This window comes from Oxyura jamaicensis, chromosome 1 (assembly GCF_011077185.1).
Source record: "Oxyura jamaicensis isolate SHBP4307 breed ruddy duck chromosome 1, BPBGC_Ojam_1.0, whole genome shotgun sequence".
Classification (NCBI taxonomy): Eukaryota; Metazoa; Chordata; class Aves; order Anseriformes; family Anatidae; genus Oxyura; species Oxyura jamaicensis.
Window position 1 is genome coordinate 182,459,293 of NC_048893.1, and position 16,517 is coordinate 182,475,809.

Here is a 16,517-nt window from a genome sequence, read left to right on the forward strand (position 1 = left end):
GGGGAGCCCGGCCCTCGGCGAGGAGGACGGCGGGCGAGGGGCTGGCAGTGCCCGGCCGCCGCCGCGGGGGCGAGGCGGGGCGGCGAGGCGCCGTGCCCTGCCGGGAGAGGCTCCCGGAGCGGCGGCGGGGCCGTCGCTGCGGCGGGCGGGCGGCAGGGTAAGGGGGGAGGCGGTGGGGAAGCCGAGCCGGCGGCCGGGCCGCGGAGCCGCTCGCCCCGGAGCCGCCTGGCTGTAACATGGCTGACGGGAGCCGTGAGCGAGAAAACAAGGCGAGCGGCGGCTGAGCAGAGAGGAGCTCGGGCGGGCGGGGGCGCAGTTCGGGGGAACTTTTTTTTTTTTTTTTTTTTTTTTTTTCCTCTCCTCTCTCTTCCCTTCCAGCCGCCGCGGGGGCTGCGGCCGTGAGGAGAGGAGGAGGAGGAGGAGGTCGGTCGCGAGGAAAAACGGGGGGCTTTAAAAGTCGCCGGAGCTGCCGCCCGCCTGGGAGCAGGGGGGTCCCCGCCGGGGCTCTGCCCGCTCCGCCGGGGCTCGGGCACGGCGCTGGAAGCGCGCCGGCCCCTTCTCCCCCTTCCCCTGCTCCCCCCTCCGCGCCCACCCGCTCCCCACCTCCCCCCTCAGCCTCCCGCCCTCCTTCCCTCCCTCCCCCGGCTGCAATGGCTGAGCCCGTGCGCCAGGGTAGCGGGCGCCCTCACACAAAGGGAAGGGAAGGGAGGAAGGAGCCATGTTCTGTAGACGCCAGCGCAGCGGCCATTCCGCGCCTCGCCCGCCGCCGCCTCCTCCTCCTCTCCTCCTCCTCCGCCCTTTCTCCGGGGGGGGTCCCGCGGCCTCCCCGCCGCGCCGCTGGCTGCGGTGAAGGCGAGGGGGCGCTGGGGGTGCCCCGCTACTGCTCAGCGCACAAAATGGAAGCAGCCCGGGCGGCGGGTCACCTCCTTCTCCTCCTCCGCCGCCGCCAGGAGCCTGCGCCATGCCCGGGCGGCCCGGCCTCATGGCGGGGGGGGGGGGGGGGGGGCGGCCCCCCCCCCCCCCCCGCCGGGGGGGGGGGGCGGGGGGGGGGGGGGGGGGGGGGGGGGCGCGGCCAACGGCGGTCGCCCCCTCCCCGCGCGGAGAAATTCGGCGAATAAACTTTGAGGGCGCCCCCGTAATAGCGGCGTTTTATTATTTTCTGGCCATTTTTAGCCCCGTTTCTCCCCCCTCCCCTCACAAGCTCGCCGCCCCCAGCAGAGCCCTGAGGGGACCCGCGACGCCCCCCCTCACCTCCCCCCCGCCGCGGTTCGGCGCGCCCCCCCCGCCGGGGCCGCGTCCCAAAATGGCGGGAAGGCGGCTTTTAAACGGCCTCACAGGGCCTCGTCTCCTCACAGGGCCTCCCCGCGGCACCCCCGGGCACCCCACACTGCTCCCCGGGGCTCTTCGGAAGCGTTTCTTCCCCCCCCTTCTCATTCCCCCAGGGCCCGCTCTGGGAACGATCTCCGTGGCGAGGCAGGAGCTGCTCCCGGTGCTTCAGCCCCCTTCTTGTTTACTTGACAGAAACTTCAAACCGGACGTGTTTAGTCACGGAGCAGAAATCTGTTTCTGTCTATCCGCCAAACCGATAGGAAACGCTGCCGCTGTGGCAATACGGGCAGGCAGCAGGGTGGTTTTTTCTGTGTGTTTTTTTCTTTTTTTCTTTTTAATTCCTGCTGAAGGGCAGAGTTCGTCAGGGCGCAAGTGGCTTTTTCCAGGGAGCTGTGAAGAAATGCTCCGAATGTCTGGCCGGGGTGTGAAAGCTCCAGGAGGGTGTTTTTTAATTCCTTCTCCGGCCCTGAGAGAAGCAGCTAGTTCTCTCGCTGAGCACAGCCTTACTAGGCATATGTAAATGTCATACTTCGCACGTCCCCGGCTTGGTTTTAACATGTTTGACTGAGCGCAGTGGCTCATTCCTGTATTTCTAGGTATACGTATAAAGAGTGGGTTTTTTTTTTGTAGCATACTTAAAGGAGAATGATAATATATGGCATATAAAAATAATGAATATTTTTTGCAAATGAAGCCCCAAAGGTCCGCAGGGCACGGTGATAGAAAGACGGGCTATTTGAAGAAAGAATTTAGTAACCGAGAAGGCCAGCTGAGTCAGGACATTCAGGTACTTTTCCCCCCATTTCTTTCAATATAAGGTATTTCTTTCAAGCCTGTGATTGATATGCTAGGAATAAGAATACCATCTCCCTTGTGTTGATGCCAGCGCTTGCCTACAGATTGCTTGGAAGCACCATTTTTGTTTGTAGGAGACCAGAAGTACAAGTTTTCAAGGCCCTTTGAGATTTCAGGTTAGTTCTATGTGCTAGGTTACCTCAGACGGTAATGGTGGAGATCTCTGGTAAATACTCCAGGAGAGAAACTTTTTTCAGAGTATGATTCTGCAAGACTGCTCTGACAGGTCCCATTCAGCATAGTTGTTCTTTGTGGCTTACTTCCTTCCTGCCTTGGCTCATGGAACGTAAAAGTTGTAAAAGTGTCTTTCTTGCTTTGCTACAGAAAATCATCAAAAATGGGCAAAGGTGATCCTAAGAAGCCGAGAGGTAAAATGTCTTCATACGCCTTCTTTGTGCAAACCTGCCGGGAGGAGCACAAGAAGAAACATCCAGATGCTTCAGTGAACTTTTCAGAGTTCTCAAAAAAATGCTCAGAACGATGGAAGGTAGGAATAACTGCTTGAAAAACAAGCAAAACACCAAAAAAAAAAGCACAAAACCTTAACTGCTTTCTGTGAAATGTTCAAGATTGTCAATTATTTAATTAAAAGTTCAGCTTTTAGATATTTAGGAAGTACAGTTGTGAGGTGAATGATAACTGTTCATCATTCTTTCCTTACCTTTAGCTCCCTCAACTGATTTTAGAATGGACCTGGATGTGCTTTTCAGTCTTACAATATCGTTTTAATTGCCTTGCAGACTATGTCTTCTAAGGAGAAAGGGAAGTTTGAAGATATGGCAAAGGCTGACAAGCTTCGTTATGAAAAAGAAATGAAAAACTATGTACCACCTAAGGGGGAAACAAAAAAGAAGTTTAAGGATCCAAATGCACCGAAGAGGCCTCCGTAAGTATATTTCTAGTTAGGTTATATCTGTGAGGACCGTCACGCTACACTGTATCTATAAAGGGATCATTTTGTCCATGTTTGGGAGCTTCAGAAATAGAAGATTAAACCACTGGCCAGGAAAATCAAAGGGAGGTTGAAATTTTAATTAGGACTACTAGGTTTTTGTCTTTAGGTTGCCCGGCTTTAGTAAAGTTGGAGTAATGTCAGCTTTTAAAAGCAGGTGCAAAACTTCTACAATGTGCGGTTGTGCCTGATGTTTCCAAATTTTGTGAGGAGGGTTATTCTCAAACAGAATGGTGATAACATGTTTCAGGCCCTGTTCTTAGCACCTGTTGGCTTGAGCAGGAATTTTAGTTGGCAGCCCGTTGACGTTAGAGGCTTGTGCGCAACACAGGTTAGAGGGATGATCTTGCACCAAAACAGCTTGGAAGATTTCGGCCATTGCATAAAGACTACGGCCTTGGAACTTGAATTCACACAAAATAAAATTTGTGTGTGTGGTTTAAATGAAGCCAATGCTGAAAGAAACAGGGAAGTTCCAGTACAAAAGACTGTCTGTATTTGGGCTGATGCTGTCATTTGGAAATCCTGATTTTCACAAGAAGTTATTGCTGTTTCCCTGTCTTCAACAGTTCTGACATAATATTTGCTCTCCTGTTGCTATTCAGTCACTCCTTAAGAGTTTTCTCTGCATAAGGTGTATAAAATTAGCCCCTCTGGGGGTCCTGCCAAAAATGGGACCAGATGTGCGGCATTACTCGGAGATGAGGATGTGTTAAGTTTTCGTGGTAGTTTGTTTTATTCTATTATCTTCCATTGTAATTAATCTTTGCTTCACTTTCAGGTGATGATCCAAAGCTCTCTTAAGAAACAGTAACAAAGGTCACAAAACTTTCTGTTACAGTAGGTTAAAGTCTAAAATTAAAATACTTTTTTTTTTCTTTTGTCTGTAGTTCGGCTTTTTTCTTGTTTTGCTCTGAGTTTCGTCCAAAAATCAAAGGAGAACATCCTGGTCTGTCCATTGGGGACGTCGCAAAGAAACTGGGAGAGATGTGGAACAACACCGCTGCAGATGATAAACAGCCTTACGAAAAAAAGGCTGCTAAACTGAAGGAGAAGTATGAGAAGGTAACAGTGGCATTTACGGAGGTGGTGTGGGGAGAGCAAACCTCAACTTAGATACTTTCCCATTCTCATGTGCTCTTAATATTTGCAAATTATGTTGCAAATTATCATACACAGATGACAAATGTCATATTTGCAGGACGGTGTCACTCAAAGGGGCATCTGGTTCATTCTTGTAGCGCTGAATTGCAGTCCTCTGTGTTGAGTGTTCTTCATTCATCTGTAATTCAGGACCATCGGTGATGCCGTCATGTCTGTATTGTTACTAAAACAATAGGTCACAGCAGTATCTGCCTTAATTTGGGAGTACTGAGTAACATCAGTAAAGCATGAAACGGGTCTCTTGTTTTGGAGGTGTTAGGCGTTGATGAATGTCCCCAAATAAGAGAACATTTAAAATAACATAGATCCTGGTTTTAGTTTATTCCTGTGTTAATATCAGGACACTTACAAGAAGCGAGTTTTAAGGCATGTTTTTTCCTGTACCTGCTTTGTGTTTAGCTCCTTTCTAGTAATTAACATAGTTAATAATACATATGAAGCAAAATATCATAGAGTTCCTTGAATTATTAAAGCTTAACCCCGTCATAATAACGGCAGCTGCAGTCGCACGTTGTGCATAGAGTAGCGGTAGGTGTGTTTTCATTTCCAGAAGCAAATTCCCATCCCAGGGTGAGGAAACCACGGGGAGGGGATGCGTGTCAGCGTGTACACTGATTCTGCTTTGTAGTGGTCAGCATCCACCTATAGCTAATGTGTGCCACGGATATCAAGACATTCACGTGCCGTGACCTTTCTCTGGCCATTTCTCCTACTGGCAAACAAAACCACCTTAAAATTGCAGTGTTACAGTGAGCAAGGTGGCCGCTTTTGGACCTATTTATGTGCTGAAGAGGATTTGGAGGTCTAGGTTTCCTATATTGCCCTTCTGATGCAATAAAAGCTCTCCAGTATGGTGACTGTTTATACAAAAAGCTGCAACAACACATCAGAAACTTTTTACATGGTTAAATCACAAATCTTTAGTCCGAGATACCTTCATCTACATTTCTTATGCTTCAGGATGGGTTTTTAGGTGCAGTAATCTCAGTATTTCATTGATTGGCATTTGACATAGTAGATACTGTCTTCTGAAAATCTAATGCTAAGCTTTAAGAGAGAGTGAGGAACTGTGAGCTGAGGGCTGTAATGTTTACTGAGTAGGGAATATCAGAAGATCTGCACCATCCACGTAAAGGTGTTCACGTTTCTCTGTAGCTGATAAGTGTAAGAGTCCTGTAGACCAATTCCGTTATGTAATTGTTTTTATGATTTGGCATAAAGCTGGGAAGCCTAGCAGTTTTTCTGGCTTGGTCTCCCAAGTACAGTTTTGACTTCTATAACAGGAACTGAATTTTGTGCGTTATAAACCACTAGAATAAATTTATTGCATGCAGAAGGTGGCACTGTCTACCCTTTAATCAAAGTTCTTATACCTTTTATTTTGGAAACTTCAGCTAGGCAGAATTCTGTATAATTGCTCTTTGCTGAGGCATAACATTATGAATACTGTGCAATGTCATCCTAATATGTTTCGGATGGCTAATTATAATTTTGTGTCTCAGATAAGTATTTTTGTGTGCGTTTCTTGAGCCGTCCTACAAGGTAGGGCTGGAAAAGGACCTTAAGAGGTCTCCCTTCACTTCATTTCCTTATGGGGAAGCGGGTTCAGCTCTACCTCTCTTTGAATCCGTTCCTAAAAGCCTGACAGTAGAGATTCCTCAGCAGCCTTAAGCAGCATGTACCTGAGTACCATTTCTGAGTTAGAGGGTTCCCGATCCCTTGTTCTCCTGGTGTTGGGCCACAGTTCACTTTGTTGTAACTGGAGCTTCGACTGAAGTGTCACTTGGAAGTTGCTCAGAGCTCTTGACTGGTTAAACTTTAAGAGAGATTCTTCCTGCTTTTCTCCTCCAAGGATATCGCTGCATACCGGGCCAAAGGGAAGGTTGATGCAGGCAAAAAAGTAGTTGCCAAGGCCGAGAAGAGCAAGAAGAAGAAGGAGGAGGAGGAAGATGAGGATGAAGATGAGGAGGATGAAGATGACGAAGAAGAGGAAGAAGAGGAGGACGAAGATGATGATGATGATGAATAAGTCTCTTTTAGAGCAATTTCTTTCTTGTCTATAAAGCATTTAACCCCCCTGTACACAACTCACTCCTTTTAAAGAAAAAAAAATTGAAATGTAAGGCTGTGTAAGATTTGTTTTTAAACTGTACAGTGTCTCTTTTTTTGTATAGTTAACACACTACCGAATGTGTCTTTAGATAGCCCTGTCCTTAGTGGTATTTCAATGGCCACTAACCTTGCCTGGTACAGTGTGGGGGTTGTAAATTGGCATGGGAGTTTTAAAGCAGGTTCTTGTTGGTGCACAGCACAAATTAGTTATATATGGGGATGTAGTTCATTTCTCATCTTCAGTTGTCTCTGATGCATCATAAAAAAAAATAATTGTTGTTCTGTTAACTGAATACCACTCTGTAATTGCAAAAAGGAAAAAAAAAAAGTTGCAGCTGTTTTGTTGACATTCTGAATGCTTCTAAGTAAATACAATTTTTTTTATTAGTATTGTTGTCCTTTTAATAGGTGCCCTTGAAAATCATACTTTTTCTTTTCTTTTTTTTTTTTTTTTTTTGAGGGGAATTCATCTTTTGCTTTATTGAATGCCCATTTGGGATCACGTGAATATTACAGTTTTCATCTTTCATATAACCAGCTGATAAACAAAGCTTTGATCTACATACCCTGCATAATCATGATAGGGTAAGAAAAGAAATATATAGGCATATGATGAAAGAATATTCTTCCGTAACTGGAAACAAAACAAAAAAATCAATCTCATCAAACTGATACTTGTTCAGAATTTTGTGAAATGTAATATTCTATTGAGTTGCATGAGTTTACCAGTCTTGGAGAGTTGAGAAGTATAGAGTTCAATTTTACAGAAAATGAAATACTTCGGGAGGGGGGGGGAGGAAGGGAGGGAGGGGGTGTTAAATTCTGTCCTAGAAGGACCCATAGGAAGAGTGTATGTCCATCCGGTGTAGAGAAATTTACAGGCGTGACTCCGTTACCATGTAATGGAAGTCGTGTTTGTAAATCTCTGAACACTAGCGAGAGATGAACGTACCTAAAATGTGTAAAGTTAAAAGCATGAAATTACCATATTTTTTGGTGACAGGTCTGGCGATGGCCACGGGCTTTATACCATGAAACTCTCCTGGTAGCAAATGGCCCACGAGAAATGATTTTTCTTTCTAAGATTTCTATAAATGGTACCATTATTATTTGTTAAATCTATGTAAATTCATATTTGTATTCTTGAAATTCTAGTTTTAGCCCTTTAAACAAAGTTGTATATTGTCTCAAATTGAAAATGAGATAAGATGTATTTTTCCTGTTAGGTTTTATACCGCACTCTTGATGTTTGCCCATTTTTAAGTTAAATATAGCTGTATGGAAAAGTACATTTTATTAAATTTTGCATTAAAAAGTGAAATGTTTATGGTATACCAACAATGTCTAATTTGGTCAAATACAGTTCTCTTCCAAAACCAAAGCTAAGGGTTTTTTTGCATATTTAGTAAAACTTCAAGTGCTGGCAACTGTAACTATTTTCACATATACCTGCTTACCAGTTTGGGGGACAATTTGGCAATTTTGTGGTTACAAAATTATGGTTCTCTTAAGTGCCAGTGTTTAAAAGGAAAAAAAAAAAGCATTCTTGTAATTTTACACGCTTTTGTGATGGAGTATTGTTTTGTTATACAATTTTGACTTTCAGATTCTTATTTCAATTTGCATTTATGTATAACTTCAGGAGAAATATTGAACATCTGAATCCTGGATGATACTAATAAACTAATAATTGCAGAGGTTTTAAATACTTAGTTAAATGGCTCACTTAATATCCTAAAGGGTTTTCTTTTTTTTTTTTTTTATTTTTCTTTTGTGTTGGTGCTTCCAGGTATGTTTACGTCCCTGCTTTCTGTTTCAAACAGAAGGAAGATGCCCTTCAGAAGATGGTGATACAGGAAACTTAGCACAGATGAGTTTTGGTTTTGATTGGATGGTACCCGTTCAAATGCTCCTAACCAATGATGTAAATTTTTGGTGATGAGGTTTTTTGTTTCCTTGGGTCATTGGCGAAAAGTATATGGAATTCTGGTTCTTGGAGCAAGCGTGCTTAATGGGATCCCTGTAATCTTGTGCCTTTGTTCGCAGCGCTCAGTGTTGACCAAAGTAACGTAGAGGATTCAGCTGATCTTGATGTGCTTACCCAGCAGCCAGGCGTCATGCTTGCCTTCAGCTCAGGGGTTAACAGGTTGATAACAAACAGCATGCTCAAGGCTGACGAGGGCAGGTAGTATTACAAATGCTGTTCGCTGAGGAAGGGAACCCCCAGCAATATTCCGCAGAGGCTGATGATGGGTGAGAGGTGCTTGACAACCTCCAGAGCTCTCAGTGGCCACAGTTTTCTCATGAGCAGTTGGTAGGTGCCCGTAAATCAGTTGAGCTTGCACTTGTTTATCAGATGAGTTAGTGGTTGTTTCTCCTAGAACACTTGAAGTGATGAAACCATTGCTTCTGGGGGAAAAATAGCATAGCTAGGTAGAGGGATTATCTGAAAATAGAAGTTTCTGAGAGCTGTTGCTGGAGAGGACCCCCCTGCTCACTGCCTTTGTTCCCCCGGGGAGCTCTGGCAGCTAGGTCATCCTGACAGTAGGCGCAGGCTGGTTCTCAGCAGGAGTAGGTCAAACGTGACTACTACGAGATTACCTGAGCTGAGGCTGGTTAATGCTGACAAATGTCAAAACACCAAGCATTTTGTAAGAGCTTTAACCCTCAAAGAAATGATTGTAGAGGAAAAAGAGGTCCCATTCTAACCAAAAAACGGGATTGGTTTGGTGAGAACATGAATAGTAATAAGTAATCATATCCTGAGTGTAATTTAAATTCATACTGATTTCACAGCTGTTAATCTAAGTTAGCCTAGAGTCCTGGAAGGAGATGCAGTTGCAGCCGCTGGCTCTGTAGGTATTATACTTTTAAACTGGTTTAACTAGATGCAGAGAAAGTGTTTGTCCCTTCTGCAGTGCTGTCAGTGGTCATGGTTTTTGCTATCTAGCAAAAGCCTGAGCTTAATTTAACAAAATGTTTCCAGGTAGACAGGCCACCAGAAGTCTGAAATAACAGGTATCGAGTGGCTGAAAAGATTTCTGCAGCTTGGCTGGGATAATGCTGGCACTGCTGACGCTGGGCCCCTGTAAAGCTGCTTTCAGTAGCATAACAAGCCTGTCGTGATGGAGGGAAGGCTGAGTAATAGCTGTTGTAGGGTGGCTGGAAAGCGAGAAGAAGGGATTGAGTAACCACCAGAAGAGGAGCTGGTCAGACTACAACAGCAACGTCCAGTTATTTATGTGGGCGACGAGCAGCGCTTGAAAAAACTTTATTAATTTTCACTAGCCTAAGGGTTAAAAGAGCTCGTTAGAATAAACGTTCCCGTTTTGGCTTCCCAGCTATGCCTAGCAGAGGATGAAAGGAATGAAGCTGATGAGCTGTGTTGGGTCACAGTACGTTATTCTATACTGAATCCATAACAGACATGGCAAGGTACAAAGGCAGTTTTTAATACAAGGGGCAATTAATTAGCACCATTTCCAGGGTCTGCCTGTAGGAGCTGACCAGCTAGAGGCTTCTAGGACACAACCGTACCCATCGGTTATTGATAACGGTGAGGTTCCAAGTACATTCAAACAACGTTCCTTCCTTATGCTCTCTAACTTACCCTCACACTGTGCTTAACTAAAGACTACACACCACATCTTTTTTGGGTCTGCTTTAAGAGAAAATGGCCATGTGTGGCATTTTGCTCGGGCAGGCTGCGACAGGCATCATTTTAGCCCCCGAAATACGTTAAGGGGCATTGTACAAGTGAGTTAGTCCAATGCAATGCTGAAAACTGGTGTTTATTAATAAAGATGTTTTGTTTTTTTCCTGGATTTTGGTACCGGATTGCACCCTACACCTGAAAAAACACTTGGTGAATTTTATTCATGTAATAAACTTCATTTAAAATTAACACCATCTTTTATTCCAAAATCACGTATTTGTAGACAAGCTTTCACGCTTTCTTTCATTGGGTAAAAAACCACCAGAAGTAAGTCTCCAAGAGTTTTGTATACTTCTGTAGGAGTTGTCTTCTGTTTTGTATACTTCGTGCTCCCCGACTTTCCTTTGACAGTACCTCAAGCAGAAAAACAAAGATGGATTTTTTTTTTTTCTCCCAATGGATTTGCCATTAAGAATGAAGGTCAGATTGCTCTTACGGCTGCTTTGTGCTATTGAAAAACACAGCACAGGTTCTGTTCTGAGAGTACCTAATTTTGAAATCCATCTTGCCGAAGTGATTGCTGTTAGAGGTGACCTGCAAGAGAGACAAGACTTCCCTTTTGCTACTTCACAACGGAATGAAAGCCTTCGTCTATCAATGAGCTTAGTCTACCTGTTTCTGCACCAGAAGCTCCGGCCCTTCAGGAGAAGTGCTCTGGATCAAGCTGCACGGTGAGACCGAGAAAGGGAAGTGTGGATTTTTAGTTACACCTTTTAAAATTTCACTTACATCGTTAAAACGCGTTTAACTTAAATGGCGAACACTTGGCACAAAGGAAGTTCGTCCTAATGATTCCAGCAGCCCTTCATCTATTAAAGTGGCAGAAGCTCAAATAACACGTTTCTGACCTCCCAAAAGTTCTTCAAGAAAAACAGGAAAGACCAAACTCGACGGCTTGAATGTCTGGAAAAGACCCAGCTGCCTGCACGCCTTAAAGCAGCGAGAGGTCACGGTTCAACTGCTCCTCGAAGCCGCCTTCCAGAAAGTCACGCTTACCGAGGAGACACTGAGGGCTCGTGCTGTGGTGCTTGGGGAGCGAGTTTGCAAGGTGGGTCAAAATAACAGCTACGAAACGTGCAGGAGCACATTACACGCACACAAACCCCCTGCGTTGCTCTTGAAACTGAAGTGCATGAAGGAAATGGGGCCGATGCCCACCTGCACTCCTGGAGAGTGAGAAGCAAGAGCATCACCCTGCCCACGCGGGGCGAGAAGGGCAGCAAAACCTTGCTTTTTTTCCACCTTTTCCCTGCAGGAGCAAGCCATGTTTTCCACGGCATGTAACTGAGGGTGAGGGCTCAGGCTGGAGAGAGGCTCCTACGTGGGCTTGAACCAGACACGCAAAGGGAGCCAGGAGGCAGGCTGGAGGTAAGGATCGCTGGCACCAATGCTGTGAAGAATGAGTAAAAAGCTAAATCACGGTTCTCTAAAAGAAAAAAAAAAATCTAAAATTTACGTGGTGATGATTCCCAGAAGAGATAACTTGTAAAATGTGGGTTAGCAAATGATTGAACAACGGTGACTCATGTTTTATTATCAGACCTGACTAGCGGTGTTTACACTCGTTTTAGTTCTGTTGACGCGTGTTTCTAGCAGTACCTTCATGTAAGGATGATGCCACGTGTTTGTAACACCGGTACTGGAAAATGCAGGCGAGGATCTGGGGGACAGAAGGGTTGGGTTCAGCTCTGTAAGATGCTGATGGCACAGTGCTGGTGGCTGTCCCCAAGGGTGGGCGCGTGGGGCCGGGCTGCACACGTGCACGTGGTCGTGCAGTCCCCTGGGTTCAGGTGGGCAGAAGCGAGTCCAGTTGCTCCTGCCCCTGGGCTGACCAGGTTTGGGCTGCAGAATCCCGGAATGGCTGAGGGGCCTCTGAAGGTGATGGGGTCCAACTCCTGCTCAGGCTGAGCACCACTGAGCAGAGCCTGGCTCTGTCTTCTCTGCACCCTCCCTTCAGGGATGTAGGGACATGGATGAGATCCCCGAGCCTCCTCTTCTCCAGGCTGAGCAGCCCCAGGTCCCCCAGCCTCTGCTCGCAGGAGATGCTTCAGCGCCTTCCCGGCCCTGTGGTGGACTTTCTCCAGTATGCCCAGGTCTCTCTTGTACTGGGGAGGCCCATAACTGAGCCAGAACTCCAGATGTGGCCTCAGCAGTGCTGAGGGTCCTCCTTCTTGCTCTTCCTGAAGATAGGAGTGATATTTGATTTCCTCCAGTCTTCGGACACTTCTCCCTGTTGCTGTGATCGACCACAGGTTATAGAGAGCGGCCTCACAGTCACATCTGCCAGCTCCCTCAGTGCTCGTGGGTGCATCCCATCAGGGCCTGTGGACTTGTGAGTGTCCGGTTTGCTCAACCATTCCCTGACCTGATCTTCTTCCACCAAAGTGCATCTTCCTCGCTCCAGCCTTTCAGCCTTGCTTCTTGATCATTCCTGATCAGTCTTGCTGGCAAAGATGAAGGCAAAGAAGGCATTCAGCACCTTGTCCCGGGTAGCCAGGCCTCCTTTTTATTTCAGCAGAGGGCCCACGTTGTCCCTGGCCTTCTTGTTGTCACTGACGTACTTGTAGAGGCCATTCTTGTTGTCCTTGATGTCCTTGGCCAGATTCAGTTCCATTTGGGCTTTCTTAGCTCTACCCCTAGATGCTCTGACAGTATCCTTGGATTCCTCCCAGGTCACCCGTCCTCACTTCCACCCTCTTCAAGCTTCTTTTTTGTGTCTGAGTTTGGCCAGGAGCTCCTTGCTCCTCCATGCAGGCCTCCTGGTGTTGTTTCCTGACTTCCTCTTTGCTGGGACAGATGGCTCCTGAGCTTGGAGGAGGTGACCTTTGTATATTAACAGGCTTTCTTGGGCCCTTCCTCCCTGCAGGGCCTTATCACACAGGACCCTGTGAGGCAGATCCTCGAAGAGGCCCAATTCTTCTCCCCCAGCGTTCAGGGCTGGGAGTTTTAACGCTGCTCCCTGCCCTCAGGATCCCGAACCCCCCCATTTTGTGGTGACAGCAGCCAAGGCCACCTTCAGCCTTCACATCCCCACCAGCCCCTCACTGCTGGTGAGCATGGGGTCTGGCAGACCCCCTCTCCTTGCTGCGTCCTCCATCACTCAGAGAAGGAAACCATCACCAGCGTGCTCCAGGAACCTCCTGGATTGCTTGGGTTCTGCTTCACGGGACCCATGAAATGGGGAGAAACCCCTCATTTTGGTGCTGCTGCACACCGAGCTGGGGTACAGCATCCCATGGCACTGTGTGGAGAGGCCGACGGCCTGGAGGCCTGGCGGTCCCTGCTCAGCCACTCTCCCCGCTGACTCCAAGTCCCCTGCTCCTACTCACTTTTTTTCTTTTCCATCTGAATCATTTAACACTGCTCCTGAGCACAATAGAGCTGTGATTTGCTTCGGAGCCGCCAGCCTGCAGGAAACAGAAGGTCCCTGAATAAAAGGGAGGCTCTGGTTACAACTTCCCTCTTATTTACTGTTCCCAGCAGCAGAGAAGTTAAGGCTGCAATGAATGAAACGGAGAATTAACCACGCGTAGCTCCGAAATATAAACACGGAGGCTACAGGTCCCAGGGCACCGCTCACGTCGGTGGCTCTCACCCGCTGCTTATAAAAACCTCCCGGCACCCAGACGTCCTGGCTGTAGCGAGTACAACCAAAAGGCAGAGGAAGTGAGACAGGTTTTTCAAATGAAAACGTGCAAAATGCGCATTTTACATGATTTTTTTCTCTTTCTGTACAACTTGAGTCTGAGTTGATATCCCCAGTGCTTAAGCATCACCCTGCGACTTTTGCAGAGGAAACTCCGCATTTTCCCTTTTCTGTGTTAACTTTAAAGCTATAAAATTTTGGGACAACTCAGCCATTCCCTGGAAGGCTGCTTTACAAGTGTGTTAGAAAGAAATTACCGTGCCGCACGGCGTTCCAAGAGCTTTGCTCCCAAAGTGGGCTGCCTGCATTTGACCCCCTCTTTTTCTCTTGCTTTTGGAAACCAAGCGGTGACCATTTGTGTCCTTTATTTAAAAAAATAATATATATAAATTACACACCCGCATTTGCTTTATGGCTGTAGATTTGGAATATTGACACCAGTTTAGCAGAGGTGTTGAGTACCTCGAGTTAATCGGTGATGAGTTAACTCCGGCGAAGGCTGTAGAAAAGCCAGGATTCAGTCAGCCTGCTCGTGTGAGGCAGAGCTTTTCATACAGTTTTTAAAATCATTATTATTATTTTTGAAGGATCTTGGTGTAGAAATGTAGCAAGTGTGAAAGCAGGGATGCATACTGTTATTCTCAAATGTGTTTTTTATGAGGAAAAGTTGTTCCGTGGGCTTGACGAGCTGGGCCTGCCGCGTCCGTCCTGCTTTCTGGGCGGCTTACTGCACTTGGTGAGTGGCTGATACAAAGCGAGAAGCGTAATTGTAAAGCTGACCGCAAAGTCAATTATGCAAAAAGCTCAAAACTCTAAATTATTAATTTAACAGCATATATATATAAAATAAACACGACCAAAATATATATATATAAAAGAAACGTGAACAAAAGCGAATGAAAAGTTTATTTGGGCCACCTGCAAGAATAAAACTGAAATGACCCGAGTCAGAAAATCCCATGATAGGCCGGTAAGTGGACATAAAAAATATCATTAGGGCAAGAAACTGGCCTGGCCGTGCTGGTGGCAGCCCCCGGGGACCACAGGGCCAGCAGGAGGTGCGGGGCCGTGGCTTTGCTTGGCCGGCTCGCCTGGGCAGCTTCGTTTCGCTTTCTCTTTCTGCTCTTCTGCTCGCGCTGCGTTGTTAGCTGGTGATTTATTCTAAATGCACTTCCCAGGTGTTTTGTTTGTAAGAGCAGGCATTAAACTCAGCTCACATCCCTAAACACAGGAGCTCCTTCCTCCCACAGTGAGGAAGAAGAGGTGGAGGACACTGCCCAGCCCCCCTGGCTGCAGTACGACTGCTCCCCAAAATGTCCTTGGTTGCCTGCCTTGGACTGGATTCATTCTGAACTGTGATGGCTTAGCTGGCAAAATCCACCCTCAGGGCCGGGGATCCACTCTGCCCGGCCTGTTGTCTGTCTGGCACAGGATGTCACCTCGTTAAGATTTTTAATTTTTAATGTAATTCCTTTTTAATTTATAAATACCCAACCATAAAGGCGTGCCAGGCTCCTGGAGCCTTTTCCCCGTGGTGCAGCCCCTGCGCCTTCCTCCGGCCCCTCTCCACTGACCCCTTTTCTAGGGGGTGGTTTTTCTGGGGTGATTAGTACTGGGGAGCTCCTGAGCCAACCGTCTTCAGGGGTACAGGTAACAAAACTTGGGCAGAGCCTGGTTTCAGTCATCCCACTCCCTGCAGCAGACAGGGGCTCGGGTAAGAGGAGCTGCCCCGTGCGCTCTGCAAGACGTGAGAGCGACGTGGGCAGGGACAGCACACGGACAGCTGCACGGGGCTCTGCATGATGGGAAGCGTGATGAAAATCCTGCTTTTATTTTTCAATCGAGCCTCCAGATCTAACGAATTGCTTCTCCAAGGGTTGATGTAAACAGCAGCAGGGTTCATGTGTGCCAAGCTGCAAAGTGGAGACTGTGCCATGAAATTGATGTGAGCTGTCCTCGTACCCTGGGCTTTGGACCCTGCATCCCTGCTATCCTCATCATCCCCATTGTCCTCATCATCCCCATTGTTGTCCCCATTTTCCCCATTGATTCATCCTCATCAACCCCATTGTCCCCCTGTCCCCACACATAGCAGACAGGTATGGGGGCTCCTGGCATCTGCAGGGCTCCTTCTGAAATGCTAAACATGCTAAAGCATGGAAAAGCATGGTGGTGGATTGTTCTTTTCTTGCCTTTTTTTTTTTCTTCCCTAATTTTCCAGTTCAGAATATCTTCAGCAGAAATTCAATGAACCTTCAGGAGCACTCCCCGAGCCTGTAGAGCTTTGCTTGGTTTGGGGCTGGGTTGTTACAGCTCCAGGAAGTCACCTGGAGGTTAATGCAATTGCCTTCATACAATAGGTAGAAAAAAATAGATTATATCTTGATATAAAGTTTGAGCTTCCAAATAGCTCCCACTGGAAAATGCCCAGGTTTTCAGAGCTGCTTCCAAATAAGTTTTTTAAAAAATCAGAAAAATGGAAATCCCCACCACCACCATTATGGCCAGGTTGGTGGGGATGCCTCTCGTGGTGGGACTGGGAAGGATGGAGGTTAACGAAAGGGCACTTTCTGCTGCTCCTGGTACCTGCGTGGGGTTCTCAGCTCATCGCCTGGGCCATGCTGAGCAATCGGTGACGATTCCCCAGGATCTGGGGCTCTTGATCCGAGGAAATCGCCAGTGAGCCAGGAAATGTCAAGATGACATCACAGGCAGAAATTCTTTAAAGCCCTGCAAAGGAGCTT

At 47.0% G+C, this 16,517-nt stretch overlaps 1 protein-coding gene across 2 annotated transcripts in view; it reads left to right on the top strand.

The window, feature by feature from the left end:
• HMGB1 (high mobility group box 1) overlaps positions 1 to 8,085 on the top strand; it is an 8,713-nt gene extending 628 nt beyond the window's left edge. The window contains exons 1-5 of one of the 2 annotated variants that reach the window (XM_035325061.1): positions 2,024 to 2,116; positions 2,509 to 2,671; positions 2,925 to 3,070; positions 4,027 to 4,201; positions 6,153 to 8,085. In XM_035325061.1, coding sequence (XP_035180952.1) covers positions 2,522 to 2,671; positions 2,925 to 3,070; positions 4,027 to 4,201; positions 6,153 to 6,329 — 648 coding nt within the window. In that variant the 5' untranslated portion in view covers positions 2,024 to 2,116; positions 2,509 to 2,521 and the 3' untranslated portion in view covers positions 6,330 to 8,085. Of the gene's footprint in view, positions 1 to 2,023; positions 2,117 to 2,508; positions 2,672 to 2,924; positions 3,071 to 4,026; positions 4,202 to 6,152 lie in introns of those variants that run through there. The other variant, XM_035325053.1, reaches the window with a different exon arrangement.
• Positions 8,086 to 16,517: the final 8,432 nt, after the last annotated feature.